An 18,431-nucleotide genomic window follows, 5' to 3' on the forward strand; every position below is an offset into this window, starting at 1 on the left:
GTGGCATTTGATATTACATATGTGCAGGATAGTGTGGCTCACCTTACTCTTATGTACCCACTGTGTCCACAGACTAAAATTTTCCACTCCCACATTGTTCAGCTTCCCTCTACTACCTCAAAAGAGACTATGTGGTACAGGAAAGAGAAATAACATTTACTTATCACCTACTATGTGCCACATATCATGCTAGGTTTTTTTTTAAATCAACTTGCTTCACAACAACCCTTAGAGGGAAGTGAAGCTCAGAGAGGTAAAATGGCTTACTCAAAGTCACCCTAGTTGGTATAGTAGAAAGAGCAATAAACTAGGAAGCTTAAGACCTGGGGTTTTGGGCCGGCCCGGTGGCGCACTGGATAAGTGCGCCGCTTGGGAAGCATGGCAGCGCTCCCGCCCGAGGGTTCGGATCCCACATACAGACCGGTTCCCGCTCACTGGCTGAGCGAGGCGCGGGAGCAACACCGAGGGTTGCAATCCCGTTGCCGGTCCCCGGTCCGGTACGGGGGCAACACTGAGGGTTGCGATCCATTGCCGGACACGGAAAAAAAACAAAAGACAAAAAAAAAAGACCTGGGGTTTTGTCTCAGTTATGCCATTTACTAACGATGTGACCCTGAGCAAATCATTTTCCCTCTCTGAGTCTTAACTTTACAATCTATTAAGTGGGAATAATATCAACCACCTTGCTTTCTCAAATTCAGAAATTGCCCAAGCATCAGGTCTGTGCCTAGGCACTATGCGATCCAAACCAACCCATAAGGCTTATCACCCAATACTTCTCTCTCATCAGCACACTCAACCGCTTCTAGGCCCATCCTTTTGCTGCTCCTGCACTGTAAAAACTCAACCCCAAATTAACCCTTCAATATGTCTTTCCTTTCCCACCACTTGGGACATGACGTGTTAGTCTTTCCAGATGAGAGCGATAAACAGAGTCATGCATTCACCCTCCCTCTTTAAACTCTCGACTCCCTCAGCTTCAGTGGCATTGCAGCTGAGGGGCTTACGCCCTTCCAACCATTCCAGCCACCCTGTCCCACCTGTTTTGTGCCCCACTGATGCAAAACTACTCTTATTTCACACACATATGATGCTCTTTCATGACTCCATGACTTTACATAAACTTTTTCCTCCACCCCAAATAACTTTGCCTATGTTCTTTGCCTGGCTAAACTCTTATTTGTTCTACAACTGCAATTCAGCTTTCATTTCCTCCAAAATCCTTCCCCAAACCCATTCACTGCCCACTGTGTTCTTTGCCAATTACATTAAAATTTCCTGTTTTCATGTCTGATTTCCCCACTTGATTGAGAACTCAAGGACATGGACAGTGTCTTATTTATCTTTATATTTCTAGTACCTAGCAAATAGTGCTCAATAAATGCTTATGAACTACATTACCATCCTTACCATTTTTCTGATGGGGAAACAGACTGGGCAACATTAAGTAATTTACTCAAGGTCAAAATGCTACTAGAACAAAGAGGTAGGATTTAAACCCAGTTCTTAAGACTCAAAATACTCTTGCTTCTTACCACAGCTTCCTAACAGGGAAGGGATAAGGATCTAATAAAATAGTATTTGGGAAGGTGATCAATAAAGTGAGCAGTACAATAAAAAATAGGGTTGATGGGATGAACTAGGAAGAAAGACTGGAGTGCCACAGTCAGAAAGAGGGTCAATTCCTCCATCTTCAAATTGTTCTCATGACACTTACCCCAGAGTGCTGCTGGGACAGTAAATAAGGCACATGACAGAATGTGTTTAGCTCAATGCCTGGCACAGAGTAGGCATTCAAGTGGTGTGCTTTTGGGGGGGGGGGGGCACTAGTCATCCGAACCCTTGACCTTGGTGTTATCAACACCTAGCTCTAACAAAGTGAGCTAACTGGCCAGCCCTCAAGTACTTTTATAGTGCTATTATTATTAGAATATCATTTATTTGTAGAATTTGCATTTCTAAAACAAACTAACACAAGGAACTGAGTCAGGGAACTGACAAGAAGAAATCACTTCCAGCTTCAGTTTGGGGAAATTCAAGTAACTACTTCTACCTCCCCCACCTTCTAAATAGAGAATTAAGTTCCTCTTTCCATTCCTTAAGGAATACCACATTAAAACTGCTTAGGTTGACACAACTGCAGTTTTGCAAGCAGCCATTCAACCAAAAGGGAAGACAGAAAGAAAAACTAAAAGGAGGACTTGTTCTCACATCTGCTAGAAGGATATGAAAGTGGTTTCTGCTGAGTTTGTCTTGGGCTTTGCAACAAGCACCTCTGAGCAGAAGAGAAGGGGCCTAAAAAGTATGACTGTCTACGAGAGGAGCTTTAACATCTGGGATTTGGAAAGTAATGTGTGTAGAAAAATGAAAGGAAGAAACTGCAGACCAGTGTTGCTTATAAGCATTTACCAGTCAGATACATCTGCTAAATTCTGACAGACTTGGAACAAATTCTGTGCCACAGCACAAGACGAATTTATTGAAACCACTCTGAAAAGTGCCTGGCAGTTGGCAGACTGGAAATTGAGAAGGGTTTTGAAGTCATGAATGAATAACTAACTGGCCAATGATAGAAACATGGATGAGTATTCTGGAAACCCCATCAGGTATGTTATGCTAGAGGTCTATCCGGTCTCCAACCCACATTCAAGGAAGAATAGCAAATTTTGTGGTTAAAGACAATAAAGACCAAAAATAAAAAAAGCAGTTTTGAACAGTCCAAGACCAAATCTCAGTCCTCTTTAAATTCACATGAACAAGCCACACAAAAGAGATTTTCCATGGAAAGTACCAGCAATGAAGAGAAATTGTCCCAATTTTTCTCCAAATTCTTGCCTACCTAACTTGGGTCTTCATGTACTACAATACTTTGAGTGCTAACAAGTAAACTTTGAAGTGCTTCCAAACAATCTGTAAAGAGTGAAAATACTTAAAAATTATGCACCAAGACCTTGTCTTAGAGTCAGTTAAAGGAGAAAGAGACACATTGAACTACTTTTAGAACATGAACAATTTGTCTGACCATCAGCTTTTATCTTAAAAAAACACCCGTGTATGTGTGTAGAAGATCAGGTTCTTTCAGATGAGTAAACTGTCTTCTCAATGTGTTAAACTTGTCTTGCCATTTTGGGGAGTGGGGGAAGGTTTGTAGGATGGAAGAAGAGATATTAACTGCTTAAAGATATTTGAATATTGCATAGAATGGGGGTATAAGTTATTCCAACTTTAGGCAACAGATGTACTCCTGTAAAAAAGAAATTTTGGAAACTGATATTTTTAAAACTTGCTACTTAAAAGAATCCTATAGTAGAGCCTTCTTAAAGCAATTCATCCATATTTTTGCATATTCTCTTTATACAATGTGACAGGCACCTGTAATAATAAATGGTCTGAAACAGAACAGGCAATTCGAGAAGGCCCGATGTAATGATTAACAGAAATTTTTCACTCAGCTGAATGGCATCTGACCCAATGCAAACTTAGGCCAAGGAGAACCTGTAAAGTCATGGCTTCACATGACACTAAGTCAACATATATTCTTTTCTGAGATGCAGTCACAGATGCATCTCAAAAAATGTGGCACAAACAAGAACTGACCTGCTTAGCACCTGGCTTCTGCTCCATAGGTGTCATGGTGAGTGTTTTGGTCTCTTTCTCATACCGGCAATAGTATTTCACCCAGGATATTCCCAAAGCCCCTATAAAAAAAGGCAAAAGTGAGCGACAGAATAAATGTTTTAGCTATACAGTCAGTCCACTCCTAAGACGGAAGTTGTTTACAGCATACCCTTCACAGTCAAACTCCAGATCAAGCCCTGTCCTTCCCCTGAGCTCCAGCCTTACATAGTCACCTGCCTACTGCACACATGAAGATCCTAACCTTCTCCACCTGCTTTCCACATCTGCTCCTGACTTGCTCCAAACCTATTCTCCCTCCCCTGTTCCCTGTTCCCCATGAATGGTACCACCATACATCCCAGAAGCTGGAAATTTCTGTCATCTGCTCCTCCTTCCCATTTGATTGGTTGTTGGCTTCTGCCCCTTCTATACCCTACATGTCTCTCCTTCAGCTCTCTCCTCCTCTCCATCCCTTTTAGCACCAAATTAATCAAGGACCCTACTGCTGTCTTATTTTTTAAAGTTTTATGAGATATTTCAACAAAACAAAAATTCACTACGAATATTTTTCCAGTTAATTATTTCAGTGGCCTCTCTGGTTCCACCATCTCTGATCACTCCTTTCCAGTCCATCCTCTACTTTTTTGCTAGAGGAATCCTGATATATATATATATATATACATACATATACATATATATATATATGTATATATGTATATGTATGTATGTATATATATTTACTTACTTACTTACTTATCTTCAAACTCCTTAGCCTGCCCACAAAGCCCTTCATAATGTGATCAAAACTTACTATTCCAGCTTTGTCTTTTGGCATCCTCACCTATACGTTCCTGTCTCATTGAATTATTTTCAGTTCCCACATAAATAGGTGGCTATATTTGTAGTTCAAATCCAAGACATATTTAAAAGTGAATGGGGCAGTATTAATATTTACTTTGGACAAGAGGAGTAAACCAGGAGTTTTTGGCAAACCAGCACTCTACAAACAAACTACGTCCTCCCACACCCCTACCTTTTACTCATACACCTGGAATTTTCTTCCCCCTTTTCTTTATCTGTCAAACTCCCACTCATCATTCAAGTTCTAGTTCAAACATCACTTCTTCAACGAAGCCCTTAGGTATATGCCCCAAATAGAGTGCTCAACACATTTAATTATAATGAATGATACACTTATCTGTCTCCCCCATCAGACTGTGAACGTCTTCAGGACAAAAACCAAGCATTGCATAGTATCTAGCAGAAACAATGCTCAGTAAGCACACATTCTACTGAGTAACAATATCATACCCATTTGGCAAATTAGAAAAAAGGGATACAAAAGCATCACACAACATATATCAGTGGTTCTCAACAAGAGGCAATTTTGCCTCCCAGGGGACATTTGGCAAGGCCTGGAGATGTTTTAGGTCATCACAGCTAGGGAGTGCTATTAGCATAAAGCTAATAAGAGAAGAGGCCAGGGATGCTACTAAATAGACTCTAATGCACAGGATCACGTCGCAAGATAAAGAATTATCCAGACTGAAATGTCAATAGCACTGAGATTAAGACACTCTGCAATGTAGAGTTGAAGAGATAAACATGGCAGGTAGTAGAGCATATCTTTAAAAACTACCAGAAGTTAATTGCTCTGGGGCGAGAAAAGCATAATATTACTGCTGGAGTACCACACTTTGTGAAGTACCATGCAGTGGTTTCTGCCACTGGTAACTTCTGAGTGTGTTCTTTCTGCCTACTCCCCAGGTAGAATAACTGGGCAGGGACTGAAATCACAGGCTTTGGGAACATTGGGTCATAGTTCAAAAGTAAAACCAAATAGCACATACATGTTTGTATAATGTTATTTAGGAGGTAGGAAAACTTGAATCCTATGCATCATTCAGTGGCTGGATGAGTTATTCCCACTTTCCTTGTTTAGCAATGAACAATAAATACTGTTGTGCCCACCGAAATCATGACAGCCATTACGTGATTTACGAGCAACCATCGGATCCTAAAGCAGTAGACAGTATAGGGTATAGTGGTAGGAGAATAGGTTTTGGCATCTGACAGAACTGAATTTAATGTTAGGCCTGCTATTTGTTAGTTGGCCAGCTTTCAAATGGTGACCTCTCTGAGCCTCACTGGCCTCATGTGTAAAAAGTGTATAAGACAGTTTCAAAGATTAAGGCAGTATTTTTAAAGCACGCAGCACTGTGCCTGACACACAACAGATGTAATAAATATCATTTTTCTGCCTCCTTTCCCCTACTTCTCTTTTTGCCCCAAAGAGTCATCAGAGGAATTAAACAATTAACAATCCCCATTTTGAATCTAAGAGCAAACCTTAGGTCTTATCACCCCAGAGACTTTGTAAGAAAAATCCTTAACTTCCCCTCAATTTCTCCTTCCTTTTTAATTTCACTATTCCATGTCTACACTCCAAGGAGTTGTAGCTATCAGGGGTCTGTGAACAATATGAGTGCCCAGAGTTCAGAGCAGTCAAGTGGCGGTACATGTCAGCCTACAGAAACCCAGTGGATAGCTCTGTGTTTCAACACACATTTCTCTTGCGTATAGAGATAGCCTTCAATGGTTGGTTGTCCTGGAAGTTTGCATGTCTGTGGAGCTTCTTTCATCCTTTTCTTAAGTTCTTCCATCTCTTGCCGGGTACTGGAGAAATGATTTCTTGTCTGTCAAGACATCATCATCATAATCATTATCATCATCACCATTATCATAAATAAGTATTTATTGGTCAGAGACCCAGATTGGAGTTTTCTCTTTGTACATCATGTGCTACAACAAAGCAAAAACAAACGTTGAATGGCATAGTGACTAGAAAATAATTTCATAGAGTTTAATGGTACTAAAGACTAGATGTGAAACAGAAACATAAATAGGAATATACTCATAAAACCACAACTGGAAGATTTTTCTTTTCCAATGGGAATCACCTCACAACTAGAAGATTTTTCTTTTCCAAAGGGAATCACCTGAGGCTCCAATAAATAAGGACTCTTAGAATTCTGAGCACCAGACTGACTCCTGCTTTAGAACAAGGGACATTGTAGAGAAGGTAATAAATATTATCACAGCAACTTCTATGGTCTGCCTCAAATATAGCTACTGCCTACTTGACCATGAATCAAATTCTGGTGATGAAGATAAAATATATGAAAGGGCACTCACTTTGAAGAAAAGCCAACAGAAGTTATGTTTTCATACTCACGAATAACAAAGGCTAATGGTGAGAAGGAATCTATTTAAAACTACACAAGTAAAACATAATGGCAAGACACAGTTTAAAACATGGGTAGGAAAATCACTAGAGATAGGTCCTTAGTACTCAATCTCAAGACTATCACCCTTTTCATTGAAAAGGGTGATCTGTGCTCCCTTATCTGGTAAGACCACTCTACCAATTATCCTGTAAATGAGTCAGCCATATGTATACATGCAAAGGTTTATTGTTAAACTCATACTTGTCAAGTTATATATGTGGAAGATTCAAATGATTAACTTGGTTGTAGGAATATTTTGTAAATCAGCTGAGAATAGAGGCTCTCACATTGTGGTGAAGGAGATTACCCAGAAAGAAGGGGAGTACGCAGAAAAAATAAATAAAATAAAAACAACTGAAAGTCACTAGAAGTCAAAATCAAGTGAGGCTTATTTCGATTATAACTTAACAGCATTTTCCATCTAAAGTTTCACACAATGTAAAGCCCCAGTCCAAAGTCACTACCTCATTGATGCCTTATCTGACTTCACCAGGCAGCCAATTGTTCCATTCTCTGTGCTTCTTTAAAAACTTTGGTCTTGACTCTAGTGTAGTACTTATCAAAAGGGATTATGATTGATCTGTGTTTATGTCTCTCTTCTCCTAGAAGCTGTATGTTCCTTCAAGACAGAAAAACTTACATGCTTCATTATGGTATGTCCAGTGGTTTTCACAATACCTTGCACAGAGTATATGTTCGTTGTATCCATAAACTTTTTTTTTTTTTTTTTTCCTTTTTGAGACCAGCTGCACCGCGCTCAGCCAGTGAGCGCACCGGCCATCCCTATATATGATCCGAACCCGCGGCGGGAGTGCCGCTGCACTCCCAGTGCCGCACTCTCCCGAGTGTGCCACGGGCTCGGCCCTCCATAAACATTTTAAATGGGCGTTAAATAAATGAATAAGTAAAAGAATATATGTGACAAAGATGGGAAGGCTATGCTTATGCCCATGTATAAGAACTAGCATGGGAAAGAAATTAGACAAAACCTTTAAAAGTAATTTATTTAACTCTAGTAATAAGAAAAAGAAGAGAGGGTAAAATGGTGTTTGTGGTAATATAACCCACAGTGAGGGTGTCTTAATTGACAGGGAAGTAGCTAAAGACCTGTTCTTTAAAAGCCTATAGCTGGGTTCTGATCTGGGAGAAATGTAGTAAATTAGCAACACTTAATATATATTGGATAGATGGATACGTTGAGGGGTAGAAAGGTAGATTTAAACAGCAGTCAGCCTCAAAGACAGGAAAGAGTTGAAACTGGAACAGCAAGAATGGTACAGTATAGTAAAATATTTGTGATCCACACCATGTGTCCTTACAAATTAGCTAGGATGCAATAACTTAGAATTCCAAGGTCAAAATCACTGGAGCTGAAATTCAATTAGAACGGAGAGACAGGTGAAGAAACCCACATGAAAACTCACATTCTGCAAACTGAGCTGGAGCTGCTGTTTGTATGGGAGGAAATCCTGTGTGAGCTCCACAGTCAAGCTGTTAGAAATGAAGAGGCTATGAAGAAAGGCCAAGACCTAGGGAAAACATGCAAAAATAACTTTATCACCAGCACCTTCTAATTAATCAAATGAAGGAAGCGTGAACACAGAAAAGAAACTGTACAGTGTTTACCCATTATAATGTTAAACAAAAACAGGTCTACATATAACTATTTTCATATTAGGTTAAACATTTACCCTGGACTTGGTTTCAGAAAATAAGAAGTATTAACAAATTCATTCATGCAGATCCTGTTCAGATAGCATACAAAGCCATTCATAATTTGGATAGTATGGGAATGGACTGTGTCCTTTCTCTATATATCCGTAGGACTGGCACAGAGTAGGTGCTCAATAAATATTTGTTGTATAAATGAATAAAGAGATAAATTAATAAAGTAATTCTGTACTTTAATGAAGACTGTCATAATGCTAAAATAACAAAGGAGTCTGAACTAATTTTCAAATTAGAAGTGTTTCAGGAGGTTACAGAAGACATACAAATGATCGGGAATATATATTTTAAATGTTCAAAATATTCAACCCCAGTAAAAATCAGATATACATAAATAAAAACAAAAGAAAATATGATTTTCATCAATCAAATTATAAATATTCTTTACATAATGCTCAATGCTAGTGATGTGTAATCATAGCAAAAACTGCTCTAATCTTTTTAGTAAACAAATAGGTGAACACATATAAACATGCATACACTATATATGTGTATATATACAAACTATATATACACACACATATAAAATTATATAATATACACACACATACATATATGAGATGCACATGTGTGTGTATAGGTGTCTGTACTACATCCACATTCATACAATCTTTCCTGTTTCTCTTCCAAGCTTCCCCATCTCAGGAAATGACATCACCACCCATTCAGTCATTCAAGGAAGAAACTGAAGATCATCCCCAATTTCTCTTGCACTCACATTTCAGTTCAATCCATAAGCAATTCCTGTTAGCATTGCCTCTAAAATTTATCTCCGGTCAAGTCATTCCTTACCATTTCTGCTACCACCACCCTAACCCAAGCCAACATCTCCTCTTGCCTAGACCACTGTAGTAGCTTCCTAACTGGTTTCCTCACTTCCACTCTTGACCCCTTTCACACCATTCTCTTCACAGCAAAATGGGCCCACATACCACCCTCCTTAACACCTTTCAATGGTTTTCTACTGCACTTAGACTAAAATCAAACCCCTAACCATGCTTATGGGCCCTATGCCTTTCTATCAGACATTACCTCCTGTAATTCTCCTTTTCTCTCACCAGCATGGAAAACAAAGACACTAATGTTTTCATTCCTTGAGTACACCAGTGTTTCCTAACTTAAGGGCTGTGCACATGTGTTTGTGTGTGCCTGGAATGCTCTTTCCCCACCATCTCCATGGCTGCAAATTCTCTTCCTTTAGATTTCATCTTAAATGGCACTTGCAGAGATCCTCCTTGACCATTTGATCTAAAGTAGCTGCCCATTTTTGTTTTTTATTTTAGCCCTTTTGGGTTTCCTCCATAGCTCTTATTGCAACTTGCAATTATTTTAATTATATGCATCCTTCTTTCCCTTCTTTCTACCACATGAGAGTGTAGTCTTCATAAAGAAAAAAACTTTAGTCTTTCTTGTTTACTATAAGATAACCAGTGTCTAGCACAGTGCCTGGCACAAAACAGAAACTTAATAAATGTTTGTTGAATAAATACTTGTTTGCATATACGCATATACAGATATTTACAAATGCAAGAACAGGTACACAAATACACGTGCTCATGTGCAATATATATGCATGTGCACACATATGTATACACACAAACACCTACAAGTACACATGCATACATAGATAGAGAACGATACATAATAGATACATAGAGGATTTAGAAGCAAAAGTGCCACAATATTATTGTTTTTCATTTGTTTTTTATGTTTTTTCTAACTTTTCTGTGATGAGTATAATATTTTTATAATAAAAAAGAAAAGCTATTAAAATTCAACATTCTTGTCAAATCAAAGCACATCATCTTTTGTAATAAATTAAGGAGATTAAAGTGGAAAAAGTTACACAAGAAAGAAATAAAAATAATACAATGGGAAGTCCCTGAATGCAAGGAACATGAGTTTCAGAGGCTTTCTGAAAGCATGAGAGGAAAGGAGGGAGGTAAATGAGGTAATAGGAAGAGTAGCAGAGAGATTAAGGGAGGGAGAAAAGAAGAGAGGGAGAAAAAGAAAGAGGAAGATAGTCATAGAGTGAAAATGTGGAAGGGAGGGGAGAGAGATAGAATGATTATTATTAAAAGAGCAAAAAAACCCAGAAGCCATTGTGACTATGTTCTTGACATTCATCATTAAGCATTAACTAGCCCTCACATCTTTGATATCTTAATTTTATGACCAAAGTTCTCCACATTTACGTGCATTTGATAAAGATTTTTAGACCATTCATCAATATATAGAACTTACTGGCTCCACGATATTGAACTTCTTGGACTCTTGAACTTCCTGGATTTGATAAACATAATCAAGGGAGGACTCGAAGAAATTTTGTCTCTCTTTGTCCACCTGAAGGTCTGCCTGTAGAGGAAGGGTAGTAGATAGACATACAAATGGGCATAGTCATTCCTGAAAGTCAGTGCTTATGAACTCAACAGAATGCTAGAGCTAGAGCAACATTTAGCCACCAACTAGTGATCCTGCCCCTTTATTTTACAGATAAGGAACATAAAGCCAAGAGATAAAAACTGACCAAGGCTTCCAATTTCTGCTCTGATATGGAAGGAGTTTGGAAGTCATCTCACCTATCCTTGCAACAAGAAAAAAGCTGAACAAGTGGGAAAATCAACAACTCTTCTTAGATCCAACAAAGAATTGAGGTCCAAGGGAAAACTGCTGCTTCAAAAACTGGATAGTTATAAATATAGAGGATCAGAGCTTACCAGTACAGAAGCCAAGCAGCAGAAAACTGCCACTATGACTACTACTGGGGGAATTAGAACTGAAAGAACTTTAAATCTCAGACCTAGTTTAAGAAGAAATCTGTAAGGAAATACAAAAACAAAATCAAGGATATCTGAGGAAATTTTACCCTCTGACAGCCACAGCTATAGCAAAATAAGTGCAGCCTAACTCTAGCCAGATAAACACAAAACCTCACACTAAAGGCCTATTTACCTCAGTTCCTTTTACCCCAACATCATCTCCAGCTTTCAACAAGAAATTACAAAGCATACTAAAAGACAAAAATAAAAAAAGAAAGAAAGAAAGAAAAAGCAAAAGAAAAAAGAAAACCTGAAGAGAAAGAACAAGTATTAAAACCAAAGAAAGGTAAGGCAGAGATTGTAGAATTATAAGACTGTGAATTTAAAATAACTATAACTAATATGACAAAGGCTTTAATGAAAAAAAGAACAATATGCAAGAACAGATAAGTAATACAGCAGACAGATAAAAATTCAAAGAAAAAATTCAAAGAAAATGCTAGAAATCAAAAACACTATAGCAGAAGTAAAGAATGCCTTTAATTGGCTCATCAGTAGACTGGCCAGGGCTGTGGAAAGAATTAGAGAACTTGAAGATATGTCAATAGAAACTTAAAAAATGGAAATGCACAGAGAAAAAAGAATAGAAAGCATGAAGCAGAATATCTAAGAACTGTTGGACAATTACAAAAGGTGTAAATATGTACACTCAAAATACCAGGAAGAGAAGAAATAGAGAAAGGAACAGAAGAAACATTTGAAATAATAATGACTGCGAATTTTCTAAAATAAAAGATAGATACCAAACCACAGATCCAGGAAGCTCAGAGAATACCAATCAAGATAAATACCAAAAAAACCTACATATAGGCATATCATGTTCAAACTGCAGAAAATCAAAGACAAAGTGAAAATCGTGAAAGAAGCTAAAGAAAAAAAAAACATATAGGAGCAAGGATAAGAATTACATCAGACTTCTCTGAAGAAATCATGCAAAAAGAAGAATGGAATAAAATATTTAAGGTGTTGAAAGAAAAAAAATTCAATATAGAATTCTGTACAGAGTAAAATTATCCTTCAAAAGTGATGTGAAAATAAAGGCTTTCTCAAACAAAAACTGAAGGAATTTATCACCAGTAGACTTGTCTTGCATGAAATGTTAGAAAAATTCTCCAAACAGAAGGAAAATATTAAAAGTCAGAAATGTGAATATACATAAAGAAAAGAAAAACACTAGAGAAGCAATCGATGAAGGTAAAATAAAATCTTTTATATCACTTATTCCTAACTGATCTAACAAGATAAGAGTTTGTCTGAAATAATAATTGCAACAATGTATTCAATGATTATAGCTCACAAACAAGTGAAATGAATAATGGCAATATTATAAGGGACTTGAGGGAGAAATTGGAAATACTCTGTTATAAGGTTCTTGAACTACCCATAAAGCAGCATAGTGTTATTTGAAAGTGGACATGGATTAACTGTAAATGCATAGCTCTAGGGCAAACACACAAAAAAGTAGAAAAAGAAGTATAATTGATATGTTAAGAGAGGACAGGAAATGAAATAATATAAAGTTTTCAATTAAAACAAGAGAAGGCAGAGAAAAACTGAAAGACAAAAAAAAAAAAAGAAAGAAGGACAACAAATGGAAAATAGTAACAAACATGGTAGATACTACTCCAACAATATCAATGATCACTTTAAACATCAATTGTCTAAATAAACCAATTAAAATAATACACACTGTCAGAGTGCACAAAATAAGAGCCAACTATATGTTATAGACAAGACATCATTTCAAATATAAACACAAAGATAGGTTAAAAATAAAGATGCAGATTATAATAACCACACTAACATTAATCAAAAGAAAACTGGAATAGCTATATAAATTTCAGAAGAAGCACACTCCAGAACATAGAAAACTATCAAGGAAAATGATGGGTATAACTTAAGAATAAAGATGTCAATTCTCCAAGAAGACATAAGAATCCTTAACATGAATGCACCAAACAATATAGCATCAAAATACATAAGGTAAAAACTGGTAGAACTACAAGGAGAAATATACACATTCACACTTAGAGTTGAAGACGTCAGCACTCTATTAGTAACTGACAGATCCAGAAAGCAGAAGATCAGTAAGGACCTGGTTGAATGGAATAGTACCATCAATCAGCTGGATCTAAGTGACATATTTATAACACTTCATCCAACAACATCAGAATACAGTCTTCTCAAGTTCATTCAGAACAGTCACCAAGATAGATCATACTATGGGACCTAAAATATACCTGAACAAATTTAGAAGAATACAAATCATACAAAGCATTCTCCCAAACCACAATTAAATTACATTAGAAATTAACAACAACAATGACAAAATATCTGGAGACCCCCAAAATAATCAGAGATAAAACAGTCCATTTCTAAGTAACATATGGGTCAAAGACAAAGTCTTATAAAATATTTTGAATTAAATTAAAACAAAAACACAAATGAATATTTTTGGAATGCAGCAAAAGTAGTCCTTAGAGGAATATTTATAGTATTAAACACACATATTAGAACAGAAGAAAGATCTATTATCAATAATGTGAGCCATAGCCTTAGGGAACTAGAAAAAGAACAGCAAATTACACCCAAAGTAAGCAGAATAAAAGAAACAAGAAAAATTAGAAAATAAATCAATGAAATTAACTACAGGAAATCAATAGAGAAAATCATCAAAACGAAAAGCTGCTTCTTTAAAAAGATGAAGAAAATGGGTAAGACTCTAGCCAGGTTAACTAAGAAAGAGTGAAGACACAGATAAATAACATCAGAAATGGAAGAGGTACCATCACTACTGATTGCATGTACATTAAAAGGACAATAAAGGAATATTATAAATAACTTTATGTCTACAAATTTGATACCCTAGATGAAATGGAACAATTTCCTGAAAGACATAATCTGCTGAAACTCAAAGTGAAATAGACAATCTAAATAGACTTATATCTACAAAGGAATTGAATTAGTAACTAATAGCCCTCCAAAACAGCATGCACCAGGCCCAGATGGGTTCAATGGTAAATTGTGCCAGACATTTAAAGAAGAAATAACAAATCTTTACAATCTCATCCAGAACATAAAAGCAGAGGGAATATTTCCTAACTCATTTTCTGAGACCACAATTACCCTGATACTAAAAGCAGGCAACAACATTACAATAAAGGAAAAGTACAAACCAATATCTTTCATAAACATATATGCAAAATTTCTCAACAAAATATCAGCAAAACTAATTCAACAATGTATAAAAAAATTATATGTCATGACCAAGTGGGATTTATTCCAGGTATGCAGGGCTGATTCAACATTCAAAAACCCATTACTGTAATTCATCACATCAACAGGCTAAATTTTAAAAAAAAAAAAACTCTCAGCAAATGAGGAATAGAGGAGAATGCCCTCAACGTTATAAAGAACACCTGCACAAAACCTACAGCTAACATCATACTTAATGGTGAGAAACTACATCCTTATCTACTAAGATCAGGAACAAGGCAAGGGGTCTGTTCTCACCACTACTATTCAAATCATACTGAAAGTCAAAGATAATGCAATAAGACAATAAAGAAAATGAAAGGTATATAGATTGGGAAGGAAGAAATAAAACTCTTTGTTCACAGATGACATGATCATCTGTAGAAAATCCCAAAGAATCAACAAATATCTCTGGGAACTAATAAGCAAATATAGCGCAATTGCAGGATACAAAGTTAATATAAAGAAGTCAATTATTGTCTTATATGCCAACAGTGAACAACCGCAATTTGAAATTAAATACTCTATACAATTTATAGTAGCAGCAAAATTGAAATATTTAGGTATAAATCAAATAAAACATGCATAAGATCTTTATGAGGAAAACTATAAAACCATGATAAAAGAAATAAAAGATCTAAATAAATGGAGAGATATTCCATATACATGGATAGAAGACTCAATATTATCAATATATGAATATTATATTTTTGATTATAGCCAGAGGAAAACTATAAAACCATGATAAAAGAAATAAAAGATCTAAATAAATGGAGAGATATTCCATATACATGGATAGAAGACTCAATATTATCAATATATGAATATTATATTTTTGATTATAGCCAGAGGAAAACTATAAAACCATGATAAAAGAAATAAAAGATCTAAATAAATGGAGAGATATTCCATATACATGGATAGAAGACTCAATATTATCAATATATGAATATTATATTTTTGATTATAGCCAGAGGAAAACTATAAAACCATGATAAAAGAAATAAAAGATCTAAATAAATGGAGAGATATTCCATATACATGGATAGAAGACTCAATATTATCAATATATGAATATTATATTTTTGATTATAGCCAGAGGAAAACTATAAAACCATGATAAAAGAAATAAAAGATCTAAATAAATGGAGAGATATTCCATATACATGGATAGAAGACTCAATATTATCAATATATCAATATTATATTTTTGATTATAGCCAGTCTAACTGGGGTGAGGTGGTATCTCAATGTAGGTTTAATTTGCATTTCCCGGATGACTAGTGACATTGAGCATTTTTTTCATGTACCTGTTGGCCATTTGTATGTCTTCCTTTGAAAAATGTCTATTCAGAACCTTTGCCCATTTTTGGATTTGGTTATTTGTTTTTTTAACAGTATAATTGCTTGTGTTCCTTGTATATTATGGATATTAATCCCTTCTTGGATGCATAGTTAGCAAAAATTTTCTCCCACTCTGTAGGCTGTCAACTCACTCTGTTGATTGTTTCTTTTGCTGTGCAGAAGCTTTTTAGCTTGATATAGTCCCAATTTTTTGTTTTTTCTTTTGCTGCTTGTGCTTTTGGGCTCATGTTCACAAAGTCTGTGCCCAGACCTAGTTGCTGAAGTGTTTCTCCTATTTTTTCTCTTAGTAATGTTACAGTTTCAGGTCTTATACTTAAGTCTTTAATCCATTTTGAGTTGATTTTAGTACATGGTGAGAGATGCGTATCTAGTTTCATTCTTCTGCATTTGGACATCCAGTTTTCCTAGAACCACTTGTTGAAGAGGCAGTCTTTTCCCCAATGTAGATTTTTGTTGCCTCTGTCCAATATCAGATGGCTGTAAGCCTGAAGGGTGATATCTCAATTCTACTCCACTGGTCTGAACATCTATTTTTATACCAGTACCATGCTGTTTTGTTTACAATAGCTTTGTAGTATAACCTGAAGTCAGGTAGTGTTATATCTCCGGCTTTATTTTTTCTGCTCAGGATTGCTTTGGCTATTCGAGGTCTTTTGTTTTTCTGTATGAAAGGTAAGATGTTTTTTTCCATTTCTTTGCAGAATGTCATTGGTATTTTGATGGGGATTACATTGAATCTGTAGATCATTTGGGGTAGTATAGCCATTTTCACAATCTTAATTCTTCCAATCCAAGAGCATGGAATATCTTTCCATCTTTTTGTGTCTTCTTTAATTTCTTTCAGAAGTGGTTTGTAGTTCTCATTGTAGAGGTTAGAAGACAGTTTGGCAATTTCTTTCAAAACTAAATATACTCTTACCATACAATCTAGCAGTTGTACTCTTTTCTATTTACCCAAATGACTTCAACAGTTATATGAATAAAAACCTGCATACAAATATTTATCACAGCTTTATTAATAATTGCCAAAATTCAGAAGCCAAGATGTCCTTCAATAGGCTAATAGATAAACAAACTGATACATCCAAGACAATAGAATATCATTTAGCCCTAAAAAGAAATCAGACATGGGGCCGGCCCGGTGGAGCACTGCTACAGTGCGCCGCTTGGGAGCGTAGCGGCGCTCCCGCCGAGGGTTCGGATCCCACATACAGACCGGCCGCTCACTGGCTGAGCGAGGTACGGGCGCAACACCGAGGGTTGCGATCCTGTTGCCGGTCCCGGTCCGGTACGGGCGCGACACTGAGGGTTGCGATCCGTTGCCGGTCACGAAAAAAGACAAAAAGGAAAAAAAAAAAAAAAGAAATGAGACATGAAGTCATGAAAAGGCATGGAGAAAACTTAAATGCATATTGCTACGTGAAAGAAGCCAATATGAAAGGGCTACATACTGTATGATTCCAACTATATGACATTCTGGAAAAGGCAAAAATATGGAGTCCATTAAAAGATCAGTGATTGCCAGTGGTTTGACAGAAGAGAGAGAAGAATGAATACATAAATCCCAAAGAATTTTAGGGCAATGAAACTATCCTGTATGATACTGTAATGGTTGATACATGTCATCATACAAGGGTACTTCACAAAATTCATAGAAAGATTCATATTACCTTCCAGTTCTATTTTTCCACGAACTTTTTGAAGTTGTTTCATACATTTACCAAAACTCATAGAAAACACAATATAGTGGCTCATCAATTGTAACAGATGAACCACATGAATGCGAGATATTAATAATGGGAAACCGTGGAGAGTGATATTAGGGGTAGGTGGGTTATTTTCTATACTTTCATTCAATTTTTCTGTAAACCTAAAACTGTTCTAAAAATAAAATAATTTTTTAGAAAAGTAACTGACCCAACATTTGATCAAACAAATATAAAGAGTGCTCATCAGGGAAGTAAACAAGAATGTCTACATATAGCACCAAACTGCTAGAACACCCCAGAAACTTTCTTAACAGAAGCCTCCAAAAGTTTGGACTATGTCTTGGGTTCCCAAGACCACATTTGGATTTGGTAATTCTATAGGAGGACTTATGGGACTCAACATAAGACCCCAGACTTAATTCTAGTTCATGGAAGGTAAGTAGTACTTCTCTTTTTCAATACTAACTCCATAGACCACTGAGGCTCTTGACCTTGAAGCACCTCAGATGATGTGATGGATACCCACTAAACCAGGTACCAGCTCTGCCACAATCTGTGTGACCTTGGACAAGATTTCTAAGAACCTTAACAGCTCATGTCTATGATCTTATTCCATCAGGTATCTCTTTTCATACTTGACTCTTGAATAT

General features: G+C 36.5%; 1 protein-coding gene across 1 annotated transcript in view; it reads right to left on the reverse strand.

Annotated features, from left to right (window-relative positions):
* OPHN1 (oligophrenin 1) overlaps positions 1-18,431 on the reverse strand; it is a gene marked incomplete at its 3' end in the record, with an annotated part of 273,469 nt that overhangs the window by 13,324 nt on the left and 241,714 nt on the right. Inside the window, exons 7-10 of the mRNA XM_008568858.1 lie at positions 10,878-10,988; positions 8,330-8,434; positions 6,185-6,314; positions 3,598-3,698 (exon numbers count right to left, since the gene is read on the reverse strand). Coding sequence (XP_008567080.1) covers positions 3,598-3,698; positions 6,185-6,314; positions 8,330-8,434; positions 10,878-10,988 — 447 coding nt within the window. The remainder of the gene's footprint in view (positions 1-3,597; positions 3,699-6,184; positions 6,315-8,329; positions 8,435-10,877; positions 10,989-18,431) is intronic.

Source organism: Galeopterus variegatus, unplaced genomic scaffold, assembly GCF_000696425.1.
Source record: "Galeopterus variegatus unplaced genomic scaffold, G_variegatus-3.0.2 Scaffold447, whole genome shotgun sequence".
Lineage (NCBI taxonomy): Eukaryota > Metazoa > Chordata > Mammalia > Dermoptera > Cynocephalidae > Galeopterus > Galeopterus variegatus.